General features: G+C 42.7%; 1 protein-coding gene across 1 annotated transcript; it reads right to left on the bottom strand.

Annotated features, from left to right (window-relative positions):
* Nucleotides 1-1612: 1612 nt before the first annotated feature.
* Nucleotides 1613-11228, bottom strand: h6pd (hexose-6-phosphate dehydrogenase (glucose 1-dehydrogenase)). Its single transcript, XM_041887508.1, has 5 exons — nt 11143-11228; nt 7688-8354; nt 4409-4526; nt 3987-4256; nt 1613-3594 (listed from the first exon to the last, which is right to left on the bottom strand). Exons 2-5 carry the CDS (start codon nt 8327-8329, stop codon nt 2246-2248), a joined length of 2379 nt encoding a protein of 792 aa, XP_041743442.1. The 5' UTR covers nt 8330-8354; nt 11143-11228; the 3' UTR covers nt 1613-2245.
* Between the last annotated feature and the right edge of the window lie 5721 nt (nt 11229-16949).

Below are 16949 nucleotides of genomic sequence, written 5' to 3'. Positions count from 1 at the left end.
CCTTTGCAGAAAAGCATACCCAAAGAATTATGTTTCCAACTCCATACTTCACGGTTGGGATGGTGTTCTTGGGGTTGTACTCATCCTTCTTCTTCCTCCAAACACGGCGAGTGGAGTTTAGACCAAAAAGCTATATTTTTGTCTCATCAGACCACATGACCTTCTCCCATTCCTCCTCTGGATCATCCAGATGGTCATTGGCAAACTTCAGGCGGGCCTGGACATGCGCTGGCTTGAGCAGGGGGACCTTGCGTGTGCTGCAGGATTTTAATCCATGACGGCGTAGTGTGTTACTAATGGTTTTCTTTGAGACTGTGGTCCCAGCTCTCTTCAGGTCATTGACCAGGTCCTGCCGTGTAGTTCTGGGCTGATCCCTCACCTTCCTCATGATCATTGATGCCCCACGAGGTGAGATCTTGCATGGAGCCCCAGACCGAGGGTGATTGACCGTCATCTTGAACTTCTTCCATTTTCTAATAATTGCGCCAACAGTTGTTGCCTTCTCACCAAGTTGCTTGCCTATTGTCCTGTAGCCCATCCCAGCCTTGTGCAGGTCTACAATTTTATCCCTGATGTCCTTACACAGCTCTCTGGTCTTGGCCATTGTGGAGAGGTTGGAGTCTGTTTGATTGAGTGTGTGGACAGGTGTCTTTTATACAGGTAATGAGTTCAAACAGGTGCTGTTAATACAGGTAATAAGTGGAGAACAGGAGGGCTTCTTTAAGAAAAACGAACAGGTCTGTGAGAGCCGGAATTCTTACTGGTTGGTAGGTGATCAAATACTTATGTCATGCAATAAAATGCAAATTAATTACTTAAAAATCATACAATGTGATTTTCTGGATTTTTGTTTTAGATTCCATCTCTCACAGTTGAAGTGTACCTATGATAAAAATGACAGACCTCTACATGCTTTGTAAGTAGGAAAACCTGCAAAATCGGCAGTGTATCAAATACTTGTTCTCCCCACTGTATATATATATATTGTTTTTTTTAATGAACTTTTTCAAAAATTGAACTTCAGACACACGAAGAACTATCTAAAGATCAATTATATATGACTAACTAATTGTTCTACCAAAATGTCAGATAGAACCTCGTATCTGCAAACATCAAATTGAAACCTTTTCGCAGGCAAGTATAAAGGTATATTAACATACACTTCTCTGTATAATTAGGGCTGGATTCCATCCATATCGCAGAAGTGTCACGGAAGATCTGCGTTATAACTCGATAGAAATTATAAAAAGGCAAAGTTCCCGCGTTCACCGAGACTGCATTCACGGTAAATGCTGCATATGTCAGCTCAATCGGAAATGACCTTAAAATGTATACGTGGAGCTTCCGTGATACGGATTGAATCCAGACCTTAATTAAGGTAAACGTAGTTAAGCGGTTCGACCAAACTTCATCAACCTGTTTTAAATCCATTTGAAAAGTACTACATTTGGAAGGTCACAACTTCTAAACACCTCTTATTAGCACCATTTCACTTTCTCACATTAAAAGAGGACATATTAGGATATACTGGGCTGGCTTATAGGGAAAATTACACACATTAGGGTCAAAGGCTGTGGACATTTTACATAGCTATCAAGTAATACATTAGATCATCATTTTAGTTTTTTTAATTCATGAGCAAAGATTAAAACAAAAGCAGCAATTGATCGGAATGTGCTTTTTGGTAATTGAATGTACTGGACAGTACATTACATTATGCAGTTTGATTTCATTTGTCATTGAGGCACAAATACAATAATACATGGCTATAGCCTACATTATCTGTTGACCATTAATTTCTACCTAAATTATTGGCCTTTCACAGTTCAAAATCCCCTTTTAACAATCCTATTATATGCTGGTTCAGTGGAGAACAGGTAGCCTTTTGAGAAAATATACAGTTTTTACAATTATATAAAATATAGTCAGTCTTTAATAATTATTCATGATCTGAAAAACAAACTTCCATATCTACTTTGCTTTCCTGAGATGTCCATTTGGTAAACATAAACAATCATACTTCTTTAACATACATGCGCGCATCACACACACACAACATTAACCCTACATCTTGTATATTGAAAAAGAAAACATATACCACCAGTATACCATATCTACTTTCAACTTTAAGTAAGGTGCCCAGAATCAACAGAACTTTATCATTACTTTAAATTCTTGATCAAAATTACACAAATCATAAATTGTATCCATTTAAATGTACATCATTTCATTGCTACAGTATCCCCTATCCTAATAGAGCATCATAGTCTATGTACCATACTAGCCTGCCACTGGTCGGCCGGATCCCAGTGATGGGCCAATTGTTTGGGTTGTCCTTGACTCGGCTGAGCTGGGTGACCAGCTCATGTTTGCTCTTACCCATCACCAGCACACCTACTTTCTGGGCCTGGTTGATAGCCTTGAGGGTGAGGCTCATACGCTGGTGAGGCTTGGCTGGGCTCTCGGTGAGGGCTACTAGACTGTTCCCACTGGCGTCTAGTTTGCTGCCTGGGAACAGAGAGGCAGTGTGGCCGTCGTAGCCCACTCCCAGCAGGACAAAGTGGAAGCTGGAAGCGTTAACCAGCTGGGTGATGTCTCTCTCATAGAGCAGCGCTCCACTATCCTCCTCCACACACAGCCGCTGGTTCATCTGCACCGGCATGGGGTGGATATTGAAGTAGGACATCTTCACGTGTTTGAGCAGGTGGTCGTGCAGGGTGCGGAAGTTGGAGTCCAACTCTGTAAGAGGCACGCATCGCTCATCCACCATCCACACGTGGGTGTCCCTCCAGGGGAAGGAGTAGTGGTGGCGGGCCAGCCTCTGGAACAGAGCTAGGGGACTGGAGCCCCCGGAGAGGGCCAGGTGGAAGCGTCCGCCCTCCCTTACCGCGTTCTCCGCTGCAGCCTGCAGGTCTGCGGCCAGCCGCACGATGAGCTCCTCGGGCCAGGCAGACACCATGTCAGCGCTGCGGTACTTCCCCTGCATCACCTGGAAGCTCTCCGCCCCAGACCCGCCCATGTGGTCCTGGGTGACCATGACCACTGCCTCATTGGCGAAGGTCACCTCCCGTCCCAAAAGTTTGAAGTCCAGCATGTTGCCGTTGTCCGCTCCCCCGGGATACAGGCGGGGGAAGGTGTTGGCCAGGCTCTGCAGGAGAGGTGTCCAGAAACTCCAGGAGGCCAGCAGGTTCTCAGCACTGATAAAGCTGTCTTTCCGGCCTTGGAAGATGTGCGAAATGAGTTCTGCGTAAGCCTCTCTCTCCACCGTTGGCATCAGCACGTAGTAGTCTGAGATGGGCAAACCTAATACCCTGACATCTTTGTGTTCCGTTACCTCCTTCCACTCAGTGTCCATCAGGTCTGGCTTGAACAGGTTCTTACTCACGAGAATGGCTGGGTACTGCAGAGTGCCGTGGCCAAAGTAGAACACAATCTGCTTGGGCTTGCAGTGGACACTGCTGTGGCTCTGGATACAGAAGATGTCATTCTTGAACATAATGCGAGCGTAGCCTACGCGCTCATCCAGCATCTTCCCTGAGGTTAGGATGACTGGCATGCCCTCGTACTGGGCTAGGTCAATGTGCACCATTACACCTGAAATAGAAAAACAAACAGTTTTATCACTGAAAAAAAAATCACACAAAAAATATGTATCATATGTAGGGCCCTGTGTTTTGGACTATCATGTCACATGACTGAGATGTTAACCTTTATTTTAAGCCTTTTCAAGAAATCAGAATTACACCAAAAATGAAAGCAATTGTCTGAGGATAGTGCTGGACCATCTGACCTGAAAAGAAATACATTTTGATGAAAAAGCTTAAAATAAAGGTTAAAAACCAGGTCATGTGACATCATTACCCAAAACACATGGCCCTAATAATTTGTTACTACTATATGACAATACAAATTCCTCCTTTAATACTCCTGTAATGCACAGGCTGAAGAGAAGACTTCCTACAGGCAAACATTCTCATGACACTTACCAGTGAAGGTGGGGGTGAGGCTGAAGTGCTCCTTTGTTTTGTTCAGTTCTTCCTGTACCTCTGCATTGTAGGCCTGGTACTGACCAATGGCAGCACAGTTCCTGTCCAGGTGCTGCAAGGCACTGAAGATCTTCAGCTTGTTCTTGAGGACCTCCTTAGTGTTGCTCAGGTTGGATGGGAGCTCCATGGTCAGAAGGGTCATGACCTCAGTCAGGTGGTTTTGTATCACGTCTCTGATCACACCGTACTGGTCATAGAAGGGGATGCGACCTGTGACAAGGGGAGAAATAAATCAAACAATCAAAAACTTCCTGACAGGTGATGTTACTATCACCATCACATATTTTTATAGAGGGGGTTAATACACTTGCTTTCACTAACATAAAATGTGAAATGGTCCGTTTCCTAGGACCATAGAGTACCTTTGGCATCCAGGGTCTCCTTCAGTACAATCTCCACTCTCTCAATGTGGTGCTTGTTCCAGATAGGATCCAGATGCTTGCTGTTCTCCCTTCTGAATGGCAAAATCTTAGAGACAACCTTTTGAGTATAAAAACAAACAATATAATTAAAACCAGTTGACCTGACAAATCGTTTTGCACTGCTTCGCTAAGGTTTTAGTCATCAATCTTGCAAGAGGGCAATATTTTATTAATTTAGTAGTGTGTCCCCCCACAGGCAGAGTTGCAAAGAAAAAGCCATATCTCAGACTGGCCATCTTAATCTTTTATTTTTATTGGCCAGTCTGAGATATGGCTTTTTCTTTGAAAACTCTGCCTAGAAGGTCAGCATCCCGGACTCGCCTCTTCACTGTTGACGTTGTAACTGGTGTTTTGCGGGTACTATTTAATGAAGCTGCCAGTTGAGGACCTGTGAGGCGCCTGTTTCTCAAACTATTTGTCCTCTTGCTCAGTTGTGCTCCTGGGCCTAGTCTCAAGAAGGCCAGTTTTATTGCTTCTTTAATCAGCACAACAGTTTTCAGCTGTGCTAACATAATTGTAAAAGGGTTTTCTAATGATCAATTAGCCTTTTAAAATGATAAACTTGGATTAGCAAACACAACGTGCCATTGGAACACAGGACTGATGGTTGCTGATAATGGGCCTCTGTACGCCTATGTAGATATTCCATAAAAAATCAGCCGTTACCAGCTACAATAGCCATTTACAACATTAACAATGTCTACACTGTATTTCTGATCAATTTGATGTTATTTTAATGAACCAAAAAATGGCTTTTCTTTCGAAAACAAGGACATTTCTAAGTGACCCCAAACTTTTGAACGGTAGTGTAAGTATAAAAAAACATTTAAAAAAATTAAAAATATGATTTTTCTTTAAATACAGTGGGGAGAACAAGTATTGGATACACTGCCATTTTGCAGGTTTTCCTACTTACAAAGCATGTAGAGGTCATGTAAAACAAAAATCCAGAAAATCACATTGTATGATTTTTAAGTAATTAATTTGCATTTTATTGCATGACATAAGTATTTGATCACCTACCAACCAGTAAGAATTCCGGCTCTCACAGACCTGTTCGTTTTTCTTTAAGAAGCCCTCCTGTTCTCCACTCATTACCTGTATTAACTGCACCTGTTTGAATTCGTTACCTGTATAAAAGACACCTGTCCACACACTCAATCAAACAGACTCCAACCTCTCCACAATGGCCAAGATCAGAGAGCTGTGTAAGGACATCAGGGATACAATTGTAGACCTGCACAAGGCTGGGATAGGCTACAGGACAATAGGCAAGCAGCTTGGTGAGAAGGCAACAACTGTTGGCGCAATTATTAGAAAATGGAAGAAGTTCAAGATGACGGTCAATCATCCTCGGTCTGGGGCTCCATGCAAGATCTCACCTCGTGGGGCATCAATGATCATGAGGAAGGTGAGGGATCAGCCCAGAACTACACGGCAGGACCTGGTCAATGACCTGAAGAGAGCTGGGACCACAGTCTCAAAGAAAACCATTAGTAACACACTACGCCGTCATGGATTAAAATCCTGCAGCGCACGCAAGTTCCCCCTGCTCAAGCCAGCACATGTCCAGGCCCATCTGAAGTTTGCCAATGACCATCTGGATGATCCAGAGGAGGAATGGGAGAAGGTCATGTGGTCTGATGAGACAAAAATAGAGCTTTTTGGTCTAAACTCCACTCGCCGTGTTTGGAGGAAGAAGAAGGATGAGTACAACCCCAAAAACACCATCCCAACCGTGAAGCATGGAGGTGGAAACATCATTCTTTGGGGATGCTTTTATGCAAAGGGGACAGGACGACTGCACCGTGTTGAGGGGAGGATGGATGGGGCCATGTATCGCGAGATCTTGGCCAACAACCTCCTTCCCTCAGTAAGAGCATTGAAGATGGGTCGTGGCTGGGTCTTCCAGCATGACAACGACCCGAAAACACACAGCCAGGGCAACTAAGGAGTGGCTCCGTAAGAAGCATCTCAAGGTCCTTGAGTGGCCTAGCCAGTCTCCAGACCTGAACCCAATAGAAAATATTTGGAGGGAGCTGAAAGTCTGTATTGCCCAGCGACAGCCCCGAAACCTGAAGGATCTGGAGAAGGTCTGTATGGAGGAGTTGGCCAAAATCCCTGCTGCAGTGTGTGCAAACCTGGTCAAGACCTACAGGAAACGTATGATCTCTGTAATTGCAAATAAAGGTTTCTGTACCAAATATTAAGTTCTGCTTTTCTGATGTATCAAATACTTATGTCATTCAATAAAATGCAAATTCATTACTTAACAATCATACAATGTGATTTTCTGGATTTTTGTTTTAGATTCCGTCTCTCACAGTTGAAGTGTACCTATGATAAAAAGTACAGACCTCTACATGCTTTGTAAGTAGGAAAACCTGCAAAATTGGCAGTGTATGAAATACTTGTTCTCCCCACTGTATATGTGAATGAATAAGCCTTTTAATACTTTATAATATGTCCATACAGTATATACTTATAATCTGTTTTAGGAACATCTACAGAAAATATTTCACCTTTTTTTTACTTTACCAAACATATCATGACATTAGTGATGTTCACAAATGTAACAGATTTTGGACTGTCTAAATCAACATTTAGGCCATTTAAACAGCGTGCGTCCCTCCTATAGACAAAGGGAGAAGGGCTATGTAAAGGGATCGATTTCATTCTGAGCATATGCAATGTGTCCCGCCTCTAATGTAAAACAAATGTTTGACTTCCACACCAATTCTTTACTTATTTTAGGTTTAAGGAAGTGTAGAGCCATGAAAGTAGAGCCATGAAAGTTATGTATTTAGATCCGCCTGCTCAAGACAAATTCAGCGATTGCTTTGCCATGTCTGTGCCGTGAAGCAGTCGAGCTGGATAAATGTTTTTCTAAGGACCGCCCCTTTGATGTAACGTTGCAGTGAAGTGATATAAATTGATGTCATTATGCAGCCAACCACCAGAGGGAGGCAAATACAAGTTTATGAGACAGAAGACGTTTACATAGTCATAGGAAGCTCTGGATGGCTGTCTTCTGACTTATAAAAATGGTGGGAAATCAATAAAAGAAGTCATGTAAACATACATTTTTTTAAAAGTAATTCTAGTGCCCGATTTCAGGACGGTCAGCGTAATTAAACCAAAGATCTGCTTCAAATGTGAAGAATTGTGTTAAAGTGTAACCTACTATGTATGGACTGATCAGGAGCCCTACTACATCACCTGCTTCCCTAAATAGTGATCGATCCTGTACATCTCGTCATCTTTGAGGGAGGTACCCAGTTGACTGGACAGGAGTTGGGCGCTACTGAAATCATGGCCAAACGGCTTCTCCAGTACCACCCTCAACCACGCCCCATCGGTCGGTCTGCAGCTGTCGCTGATCCTTTCTGCAATGTCCGCATAAGCGAAGGCTGGCACTGACAAGTAGAACAGCCTGCCTGCCTCCACTATGCCCTCCTGCGTCAGATGCTCTGTCAGGTGTTTGCCCAGGGCCTGGTAGTCCTCTGAAGTCTTCAGCTGCCGATACTCAGCCAGCCTCAGGAACTGCTCCTTCACCAGGGCACAGCGCTCCACAGACAACTCCCGAGGACAGACCACTCCCTTCAGCACTTCAAACAGGATCGGCGTGGCCTTATTCTTGGGCGACAGGCCTACGCCATAAAAGGAGAAGCTGTAGCCGCTACTTACCTGGTTAGCGTACAGCTGGAAGAAGCCCTGCCACAGGTACTTCTTAGCCAAGTCACCTGTACCTCCCACTATGACCACTGACACGTGCCCCAGTCTCTGTGCTCCCTTGGCATACCCTCTCTGGACACACACAGTGGCCAGAAGCAGCAGTGCTGCCCAGACAACCTTCCACATTCTCTGGTCCAAGACAGATCAGCTCCTACAGGAGAGAGACAGTGCAAGAAGAACAGGGAACCTCAAAAGGTGATTTACAGACCGGTTGTGGATTGCTAAGTATTTCCACGTTATTAACCCATAATCACAGTGGCTGATTCACCCACTTAAAACACACATTGATTACAGTCGTGGATTGTTTTTCCGCCAATGCAAGCAGTATTTCTGTGAGGCAGCCTAGCCTACTCTTAATGATGTGGCATATGGGAAAGTGACAGCTCTTAGCTACTCCAGGAACTACAACATATGGAACTACAACATAATATAATATAATATGCCATTTAGCAGACACTTTTATCCAAAGTGACTTACAGTCATGTGTGCATACATTTTTACGTATGGGTGGTCCCGGGGATCGAACGCACTACCCTGGCGTTACAAGCGCCATGCTCTACCAATTGAGCTACAGAGGACCACCATCACCCCCCAACAGCACCCTCTTCCATGTCTTGGTCATATGTTCAGCTATAGGTCAATGTCTTTATTTTTTGTGTCAAAGTGAGGCAACTACTCTGTCAGTAGATAACAGGCCAGTCCTGTGGTAAATGTTCTTTACATTTTCCATATTGATTGTATTCAAGTGGTTGAACCTCAAGGCCTACATGTTTTGGGGTGGATGTTTAGAGACAACCGGACTGATCAAATGGTTTCTAGACTGAGCCCATTGAAAAGAGTGTGGCCTAAGTCAACATTTACAAGATAAACAGACGAGGCATCTACCGTAAATGGCTTGCGTAACTTTAACGTAACATCTGAAATCATAGTCTAGTATTGATGTATTGAAGTTTACACAGCAAACAACAAAAGTCATTGCCACTGAATTCTCCTGGGAATCAAATACTTTTATAATGGATGGACACTCATTAAAACATTTACATTTTTAGCTGACAGTAAGTCAAGATGTAGGAGTGGTCCTATCCAAACAACCCAGATCGCAGCTCTGCCTGCAGGATGTTGACCTACATACAACGTTAATGTAATAAAATAAAAAAGTTGAATAAAGATTAACATAGGCCGGGTCATTCAGTGTGAACAAATATCCATGACATGAAGTTCTTGAAACTTTGGGTGACCAAAGCCTCCTTTACCACACTTAAGACCACACATTGTATAATGATTTCAATGACAGTGACATAAAGACTTGCTCTGTACTGTATATACATTGTAAGTTAGGCTAGTGGCAAAGATATAGGAACCATCTCAATAATATTTTAGATACTTATCCCAGGTGTCTAAATCCCAATCCTCCTGAGAAAATGTCTTTGTCCTTTCAGGGAAATAAAAAATTACACGGATATATATATTTTTATTTTACCTTTATTTAACTAGGCAAGTCAGTTAAGAACAAATTCTTATTTACAATGACGGCCTACACCGGCCAAACCCGGACGACGCTGGGCCAATTGTGCACCGCCCTATGGGACTCCCAATCACGGCTGGTTGTGATACAGCCTGGAATTGAACCAGGGGGTCTGTAGTGACGCCTCAAGTACTGAGATGCAGTGCCTTAGACCGCTGCGCCACTCGGGAGTTGTCCCATTTTCATACAGAACGACTAATTTATGACTGTAAGGGATCAACTCAGTCCCAGTAAATAGTGTACAAGATACTATAAATACATATTTTGAGTAACGCTCGAGTCTTAACTCATGATAAGTGCAGAACTAACAAACCATTGAATTAATAGCTTCTCAAAAGTTATATTGTGGAGGGAAAACTAGGTAGCCCCTAGCAGCCTGATGAATAACAACAGTGCTCACATTGTTAACCCAGTCTGCCTCTGAGGACATTAGAGAATTGCAACACAGTCTTCCAGATGATCTGAAAGGCTGGATATTGGAAAGTGAAAAATGTCCCATCCTGAAATTATACAGTAGCCTACGCCCAATAAATGTGTAACTTTGTAGAAACTCATAACCCATCCATTGCAAATGTATTGAACATTGAAGCCTTCACTCAATTCCAAAACAGAACATTACATTACATTACATTTTAGTCATTTAGCAGACGCTCTTATCCAGAGCGACTTACAGGAGCAATTAGGGTTAAGTGCCTTGCTCAAGGGCACATTTACGTCATTTAGCAGACGCTCTTATCCAGAGCGACTCACAAATTGGTGCATTCACCCTATAGCCAGTGGGATAACCACTTTACAATTTTTTTTTTGGGGGGGGGGGGGGTAGAAGGATTACTTTATCCTATCCCAGGTATTCCTTAAAGAGGTGGGGTTTCAAATGTAGATACTGGCAGAAGGATCCCAACCAAATGGTTTAACAACCACCTTCTGTCTAGTGTGTTTATCACGTTTACATCCAAACTGTATGTTAGACCTTGAATAATAAGCAATAATAGCTAGCTTATGGATTCTATTTTATCCTATTATTCATTTCTGACTGAAATACAAAAAGGTACAAAATACCCCTGGCTAAAATATGATGTCTTTGTCATGAATAGTGTCCTCTCACCTATGGCCCTGCATTATGTCACGTGAAGGGCCTATTGAAAACAATGTGCGCTAATAATGTACATGGCCATCACGATCTATGGCCGTAAAATAGGTCTGATTGTTACACCTGCTAGCTGTCTAACTTTAGCCATGCAGTGGATGGATACAATGTCACCCAACAACAGCGTTTCTGTCCATTTACAATCACAATAAAGTCATTTTGTATAGCTAATCCATCTAACTCAAACTATTCAAACTAACCTAGTCTGAACATAAATAATAATAATACAACATTAAAATAAAGACATTCTATGGAAATTAAGTTTACCTGATCCCTTGACAGTCGAGTTCGATGAATTATCGCATCGGTTGATATGTATGTCAAAATACACTTCCTAGAGCAGTCACGTGTCATCAGAGCGCTTGAATAAATTATGCGTTTCACAGATATGTGACCATCCCAAATAGCCCGTAGATTTCACCAGAAGCGTAATTGTTCAGTCTGTTACATTGGGATCCTGCATAAATCATTAGGTTGGATGCAAGTGCGTTTTTATTTGTGTTCCTCTAGATTTTTATGAACATTTCACAAGAAAAATAAGAGTGCGGTTGTTCACTTGAAACTACACATAAAAAGTGATGGCTGAGTGTTTGGAGTTTGGAATGGAAAAAGATCACCAAAGCCACTGCGTGCGGCTGAACTGACATAGTCTTGCTAACGCCAGCCTCACTGACAGTCAACATAACATGCTTTCGGTATTTGAATGTGAAAGAGGTTAATATAATTCATATCATATGCTACAATAGTAGTTAATTATTCAATTACACTATTTACAAATCAAACAAATCATGACATGTTGACCCTCTAATCTATGTATTTCATTTCTTTCTCTGTTGGCATCATTCCTGTAAATCCCAGCTGAGTTGACACCACAGGAGGCTGGTGAAAGGAGGACAGCTCATAAGACATGATGGAATGGAGTGAATGGAATGGTATCAAACACATGGAAACGATGTGTTTGATACCATTCCATTTAATCCATTCCAGCCATTACTATGAGCCCGTCCTCCCCAATTAAGGTGCCACCAGCTGCCTGTGGTTGACACCTCTGGCCCTTGTCTTCTGGGCTCCCCATCTCTCCAACTCCTACACATGACTGCCCTCTACTGGTGTACTACAGTTATTTTTAATATCCAACTGAGCTACTGTACTTTGTAGAGTACTACTCTACCCCACCCCACCCCAAAAATGAGATATTTGGTTTCGTATCCTGACACATTTCTTCGTACTGCATCAGCTGATCAGCTGTCTCATGCCATCACTCAGTGCCTATGGAACCAAGAGCAGGTGGAACCAAGAGCTCCTTTAGCCTCACAGCCAACTGATTGTTCAGACCACAATGTGTGTTACCTTATGTGCCTGGGTCGTTACTTTTTTCAATACTTGCCATCTTCACCACATGACAAATTTAGACTGTAGTCATCTTATATCAACCTCCCTGCACTAATTTGCAACTACCAGACTAGATAATGCAATTTTCCCTGAAAGCGCCACATTGACTTTCAACTACACAAAGGCTACTTGACAGATGTGCCTTAAAACACTACATTAAACCCTGCCAACACACACACCACACACACACACACACACACACACACACACACACACAGCTTTAGGTCCAGTGGCCATACCCCGGAGCCCTCCCAAGTAGCCTTCCACTGTGAAATGTAAACAAAAAACAGGACAGTGCTTCCTGAGTACGTGTGTGTGTGTGTGTGTGTGTGTGTGTGTGTGTGTGTGTGTGTGTGTGTGTGTGTGTGTGTGTGTGTGTGTGTCTGAATGGGACAATGCAGAGTCTGCTAGCCCAGCTGTCCCTGCCATAACCCAAGACTTGAGAGGCAGAGCAAGCTGGAGGGCCACTGTATTCTATCACCTCCTCCCCCCAGGCCTTCTACCCAGCCCCTTCCTTCCCTTTCTTCAGACTTCAGGGCAGACGTCGTAAAGCTGAGCACACAAACAAACGCATATGAATGTGTGCTCTCATCTTCATTAGGCCCCCTCGGCCAACACACATTACATTTACTACAGCTCTTTACCGAATTACATTTCACTTTCATTTGTGCTCTGGCTCCACCTCTACATCCCGTACCAGAAGAGGATTAGCCAGATCTGGGGGCCGGGGCTAAACCTAAAAACACAAACTGCTACTCATCTTTACATGGGGGTGGCTGTTGGAATGTACTGATACAAAGGACAAGTGCAAGATAAGAAATATATGTCTCATTCAATTTGTTATAAACTTTCTTTGTAAAGTGAACGCTGTGAAATGTATTTACAGTTTTTGTAAGATCTCAAATAAAACAATTGCCTCTTGAATTACTTCAAAACTCTCTCATTTGGATTCACTGTTACTTCATTTATTTAATCATTGCATATGTATTTGGCACCACACTACATTTGACCAAGGAGGGGATTTCAACATGTTACCCTGGACTGACTCTTAAACTTGATAACCACCATCACTGTATCTTTCCTAAACACACTGTGTTTTGTCTAAACAGTTCCATCAACTCATTCTAGAAGTCTTTCATTCTGCTATCCACCAATCAGCCCTGAAAGGTAATATACTGCAGTGATGCAGATGCTGGCAGTGATTATGATTGTTCAAAGCATGAAGTCATAGTCAAACATCTCCCTTGTGTGAGTAATGGTTTGTGTGTTTCAACTGCATGCTCACATTTCCTGCACCCATGGAGTGAAAACATGTCTGAACAGGCTCTTTCCTTTGTTTCTGAACACTACCCTTAAAAAAAGTCCCTTTTAAAACATACACAGACGCCGCCCAAATTCCACTTGTGAGAGGTGCTGAAAATACTTGGGTTTCAGTGTGATAAACTTAAGAGGACATTGTAAGACAAACAAAGCTCCTCTCATTCTTAAAGAATACATGGGGTCCTTATTGACATGTACACAACACCACTCTATACTATAGATGGAAATCTAGATGTACTTAGCCAATGACCAAGCCCCCATTTGTTTTACTGGAGCAAGTGACTTGTGAAGAAGACTTTCTGTTAACTAGTCCTTTATACTACCAATCTACACACAAAGGTGTGTAGTTTGGTCCTTCAGCTTTCCCCCAAACACACACAATTTGTGTTAAGGATTCTTTAAGTGATTAACAATGACTGATAGAGGATTCAGCAACCAGAACAAACTCAATAGAAATCACTGACAGAGGCGGTGGCTTAAATTTAACGTTTCATCAAACTGGCAAAGGTTCATCATTGACTAACTATGTGTCTGGGCGCTCTAACCGTGAGAACTGTGCAAAACAGTAGGCACATTTCACATGGGCATTACACAAAAACTCCCCGGCCTTCACAATAGTGCTCCACCTCTCTGTTTACTCAAAGCACGAGAGGTGCAAGAAAGGCTGTGGGTCTGGGTGTGGGAGAGCCTGAATGACAGGGCGTTGATGCTGCCGCTGTTCGCTGACCCTCGAAATAATGCAGGCCCAGCTCCCAGTGTGAAGTACTTTAGTGTTGGCAGATCCCAAAGTAGCAGGGAACCAGCAGAGAGGAGGGGTGGGATGTGTACCATCTGGGGGTGGAGATGATTCAACACTCCTCTCAAGCATAACGCTTGCTCCATAGGAGGATTAAGAAGGCTTTATTATAATTTAAATACAATTTACATTTTCACAAATAACACACTGTTACAAACAACAGATATAACTGACATATTGACAAAAACAAAAACATAATATATACAAAAGTAAATAAGAGAAAATCTAATCTATAATAATGAGAAATACTCTTACAGTCTGAAAAGATAGATTGGTTCAGTCATCTACCATAGTCAAATCAAATCAAATCAAATGTTATTGGTCACATACACATGTTTAGCAGATGTTATTGCGGGTGTAGCGAAATGCTTGTGTTTCTAGCTCCAACAATGCAGTATATCTAACAATTCACAACAATACACACAATACACACAACCTAAAAGTAAAATAATGGAATTAAGAAATATATAAATATTAGGACGAGTAATGTCGGAGTGACATAGACTAAAATATAGTAGAATATAATACAGTATATATATGTATACATATATACATATGAGATGATGCACAACATCACAATCTGTTGTTTGTTGGTCCTAAAGTATTGCTTAAATGTATTTATTGAAATATTTCTGGTTTGCTCAGATAAACTCTGAATCTAAATGTTAATTTTCCTATTTCTCTTTGCTGCTGGGGTAAGACATAGATGGTGGGGATCTTATTCCTAGTGGTCCTCTGTAGCTCAATTGGTAGAGCGTGGTGCTTGTAACGCCAGGGTAATGGGTTCGATCCCCGGGACCACCCATACGTAAAAATGTATGCACACATGACTGTAAGTCGCTTTGGATAAAAGCGTCTGCTAAATGGCATATTATTATAGTGTTGACTGAATGTCTGTCTCTTACCAATTGAATCCGGTTGTAAATGGAGTGTGGCCTTTTTTAATGGTGTACATTGTTAAATAAAGTGAGCATGTTTTTTTCAATTACCTTGTCGATCGCTGACCACCCAAGAACATTGTCCATGACTACAACAGAAGAATCATATCTCCAGCTTAGAACAATCCTTGCTGCTTTGTTCTGTGCGATCTGCAGCCTCATTGTCTCACTTTCTGATGCTTTCCCCCAGACCACAGAACAGTACAGTAGTTCACTTGACTCCAAATTGATGCTTGGGTTGTTTGCCTTAGAATCTTTCCCAATAGATACTCAGCTATCCTTCTGACTATGCACGTAGCCTTAATCATTTTTGGTGCGTTGTGGCAGAGAGTGAATAATGTTAGAAATGCATTCTGGTGTAATGACTGACAGTCTGCATTCTTCAAGCACGGTCCAAAAGGCAACATTACAGTGCATGCGGAAAGTATTCAGACCCCTTCCCTTTTTCCACATTTTGTTACGTTACAGCCTTATTCTAAAATTGATTAAATAAATACAAATCCTCATCAATCTACACACAATACCCCATAATGACAAAGCAAAACCACATTTGTAGATTTCTTTGCAAATTTATGAAACATAAAAAACATAAATACCTTATTTACATAAGTATTCAGACCCTTTGCTATGAGACTCGAAATTGAGCTCAGGTGCATTCTGTTTCCATTGATCATCCTTGAGATGTTTCTACAACTTGATTGGAGTTCCCCTGTGGTAAATGCAATTAATTGGACATGATTTGGAAAGGCACACACCTGTCTGTATAAGGTCCCACAGTTGACAGTGCATGTCAGAGCAAAAACCAAGCCATGAGGTCGAAGGAATTGTCCGTAGAGCTCCGAGACAGGATTGTGTCGAGGCACAGATCTGGGGAAGGGTAGAAAAACATTTCTGCAGCATTGAAGGTCCCCAAGAACACAGTGGCCTCCATCATTCTTAAATGGAAGAAGTTTGGAACCACCAAGACTCTTCCTAGAGCTGGCCGCCCGGCCAAACTGAGCAATCGGGGGAGAAGGGCCTTGGTCAGGGAGGTGACCAAGAACCCGATGGTCACTCTGATAGAGCTCCAGAGTTCCTCTGTGGAGATGGGAGAACCTTCCAGAAGGACAACCATCTCTGCAGCACTCTACCAATCAGGCCTTTATGGTAGACTGGTCAGACAGAAGAAACTCCTCAGTAAAACGCACATGACAGCCCGCTTGGAGTTTGCCAAAAGGCACCTAAAGGACTGTCAGACCATGAGAAACAAGATTCTCTGGTCTGATGAAACCAAGACTGAACTCTTTGGCCTGAATGCCAAGCGTCATGTCTGGAGGAAACCAGGCACCATCCCTACGGTGAAGCATGGTGGTGGTAGCATCATGCTGTGGGGGTGTTTTTCAGCGGCAGGGTCTGGGAGACTAGTGAGGATCGAGGGAAAGATGAATGGAGCAGAGTACAGAGAGATCCTTGATGAAAACCTGCTCCAGAGCACTCAGGACCTCAGACTGGGACGAAGGTTCACCTTCCAACAGGATAACGACCCTAAGCACACAGCCAAGACAACGAAGGAGTGGCTTCGGGGCAAGTCTCTGAATGTCCTTGAGTGGCCCAGCCAGAGCCCGGACTTGAACCCAATCTAACATCTC

This window comes from Coregonus clupeaformis, chromosome 10, assembly GCF_020615455.1.
Source record: "Coregonus clupeaformis isolate EN_2021a chromosome 10, ASM2061545v1, whole genome shotgun sequence".
NCBI classification, from domain to species: Eukaryota; Metazoa; Chordata; class Actinopteri; order Salmoniformes; family Salmonidae; genus Coregonus; species Coregonus clupeaformis.
This window is presented reverse-complemented; position numbering and strand designations above follow the sequence as displayed.

What these genes read in the sequence shown, in the direction of transcription:
- h6pd (XM_041887508.1), bottom strand. Translation starts at nt 8,329, where the DNA reads ATGTGGAAGGTTGTCTGGGCAGCACTGCTGCTTCTGGCCACTGTGTGT. An exon ending in ATCACTATTTAGGGAAGCAG is followed by an intron (nt 4,527 to 7,687) that starts GTGATGTAGTAG and finishes TATACTCAAAAG; the next exon opens with GTTGTCTCTAAGATTTTGCC. An exon ending in CCTCACCCCCACCTTCACTG is followed by an intron (nt 3,595 to 3,986) that starts GTAAGTGTCATG and finishes TTTCTATTTCAG; the next exon opens with GTGTAATGGTGCACATTGAC.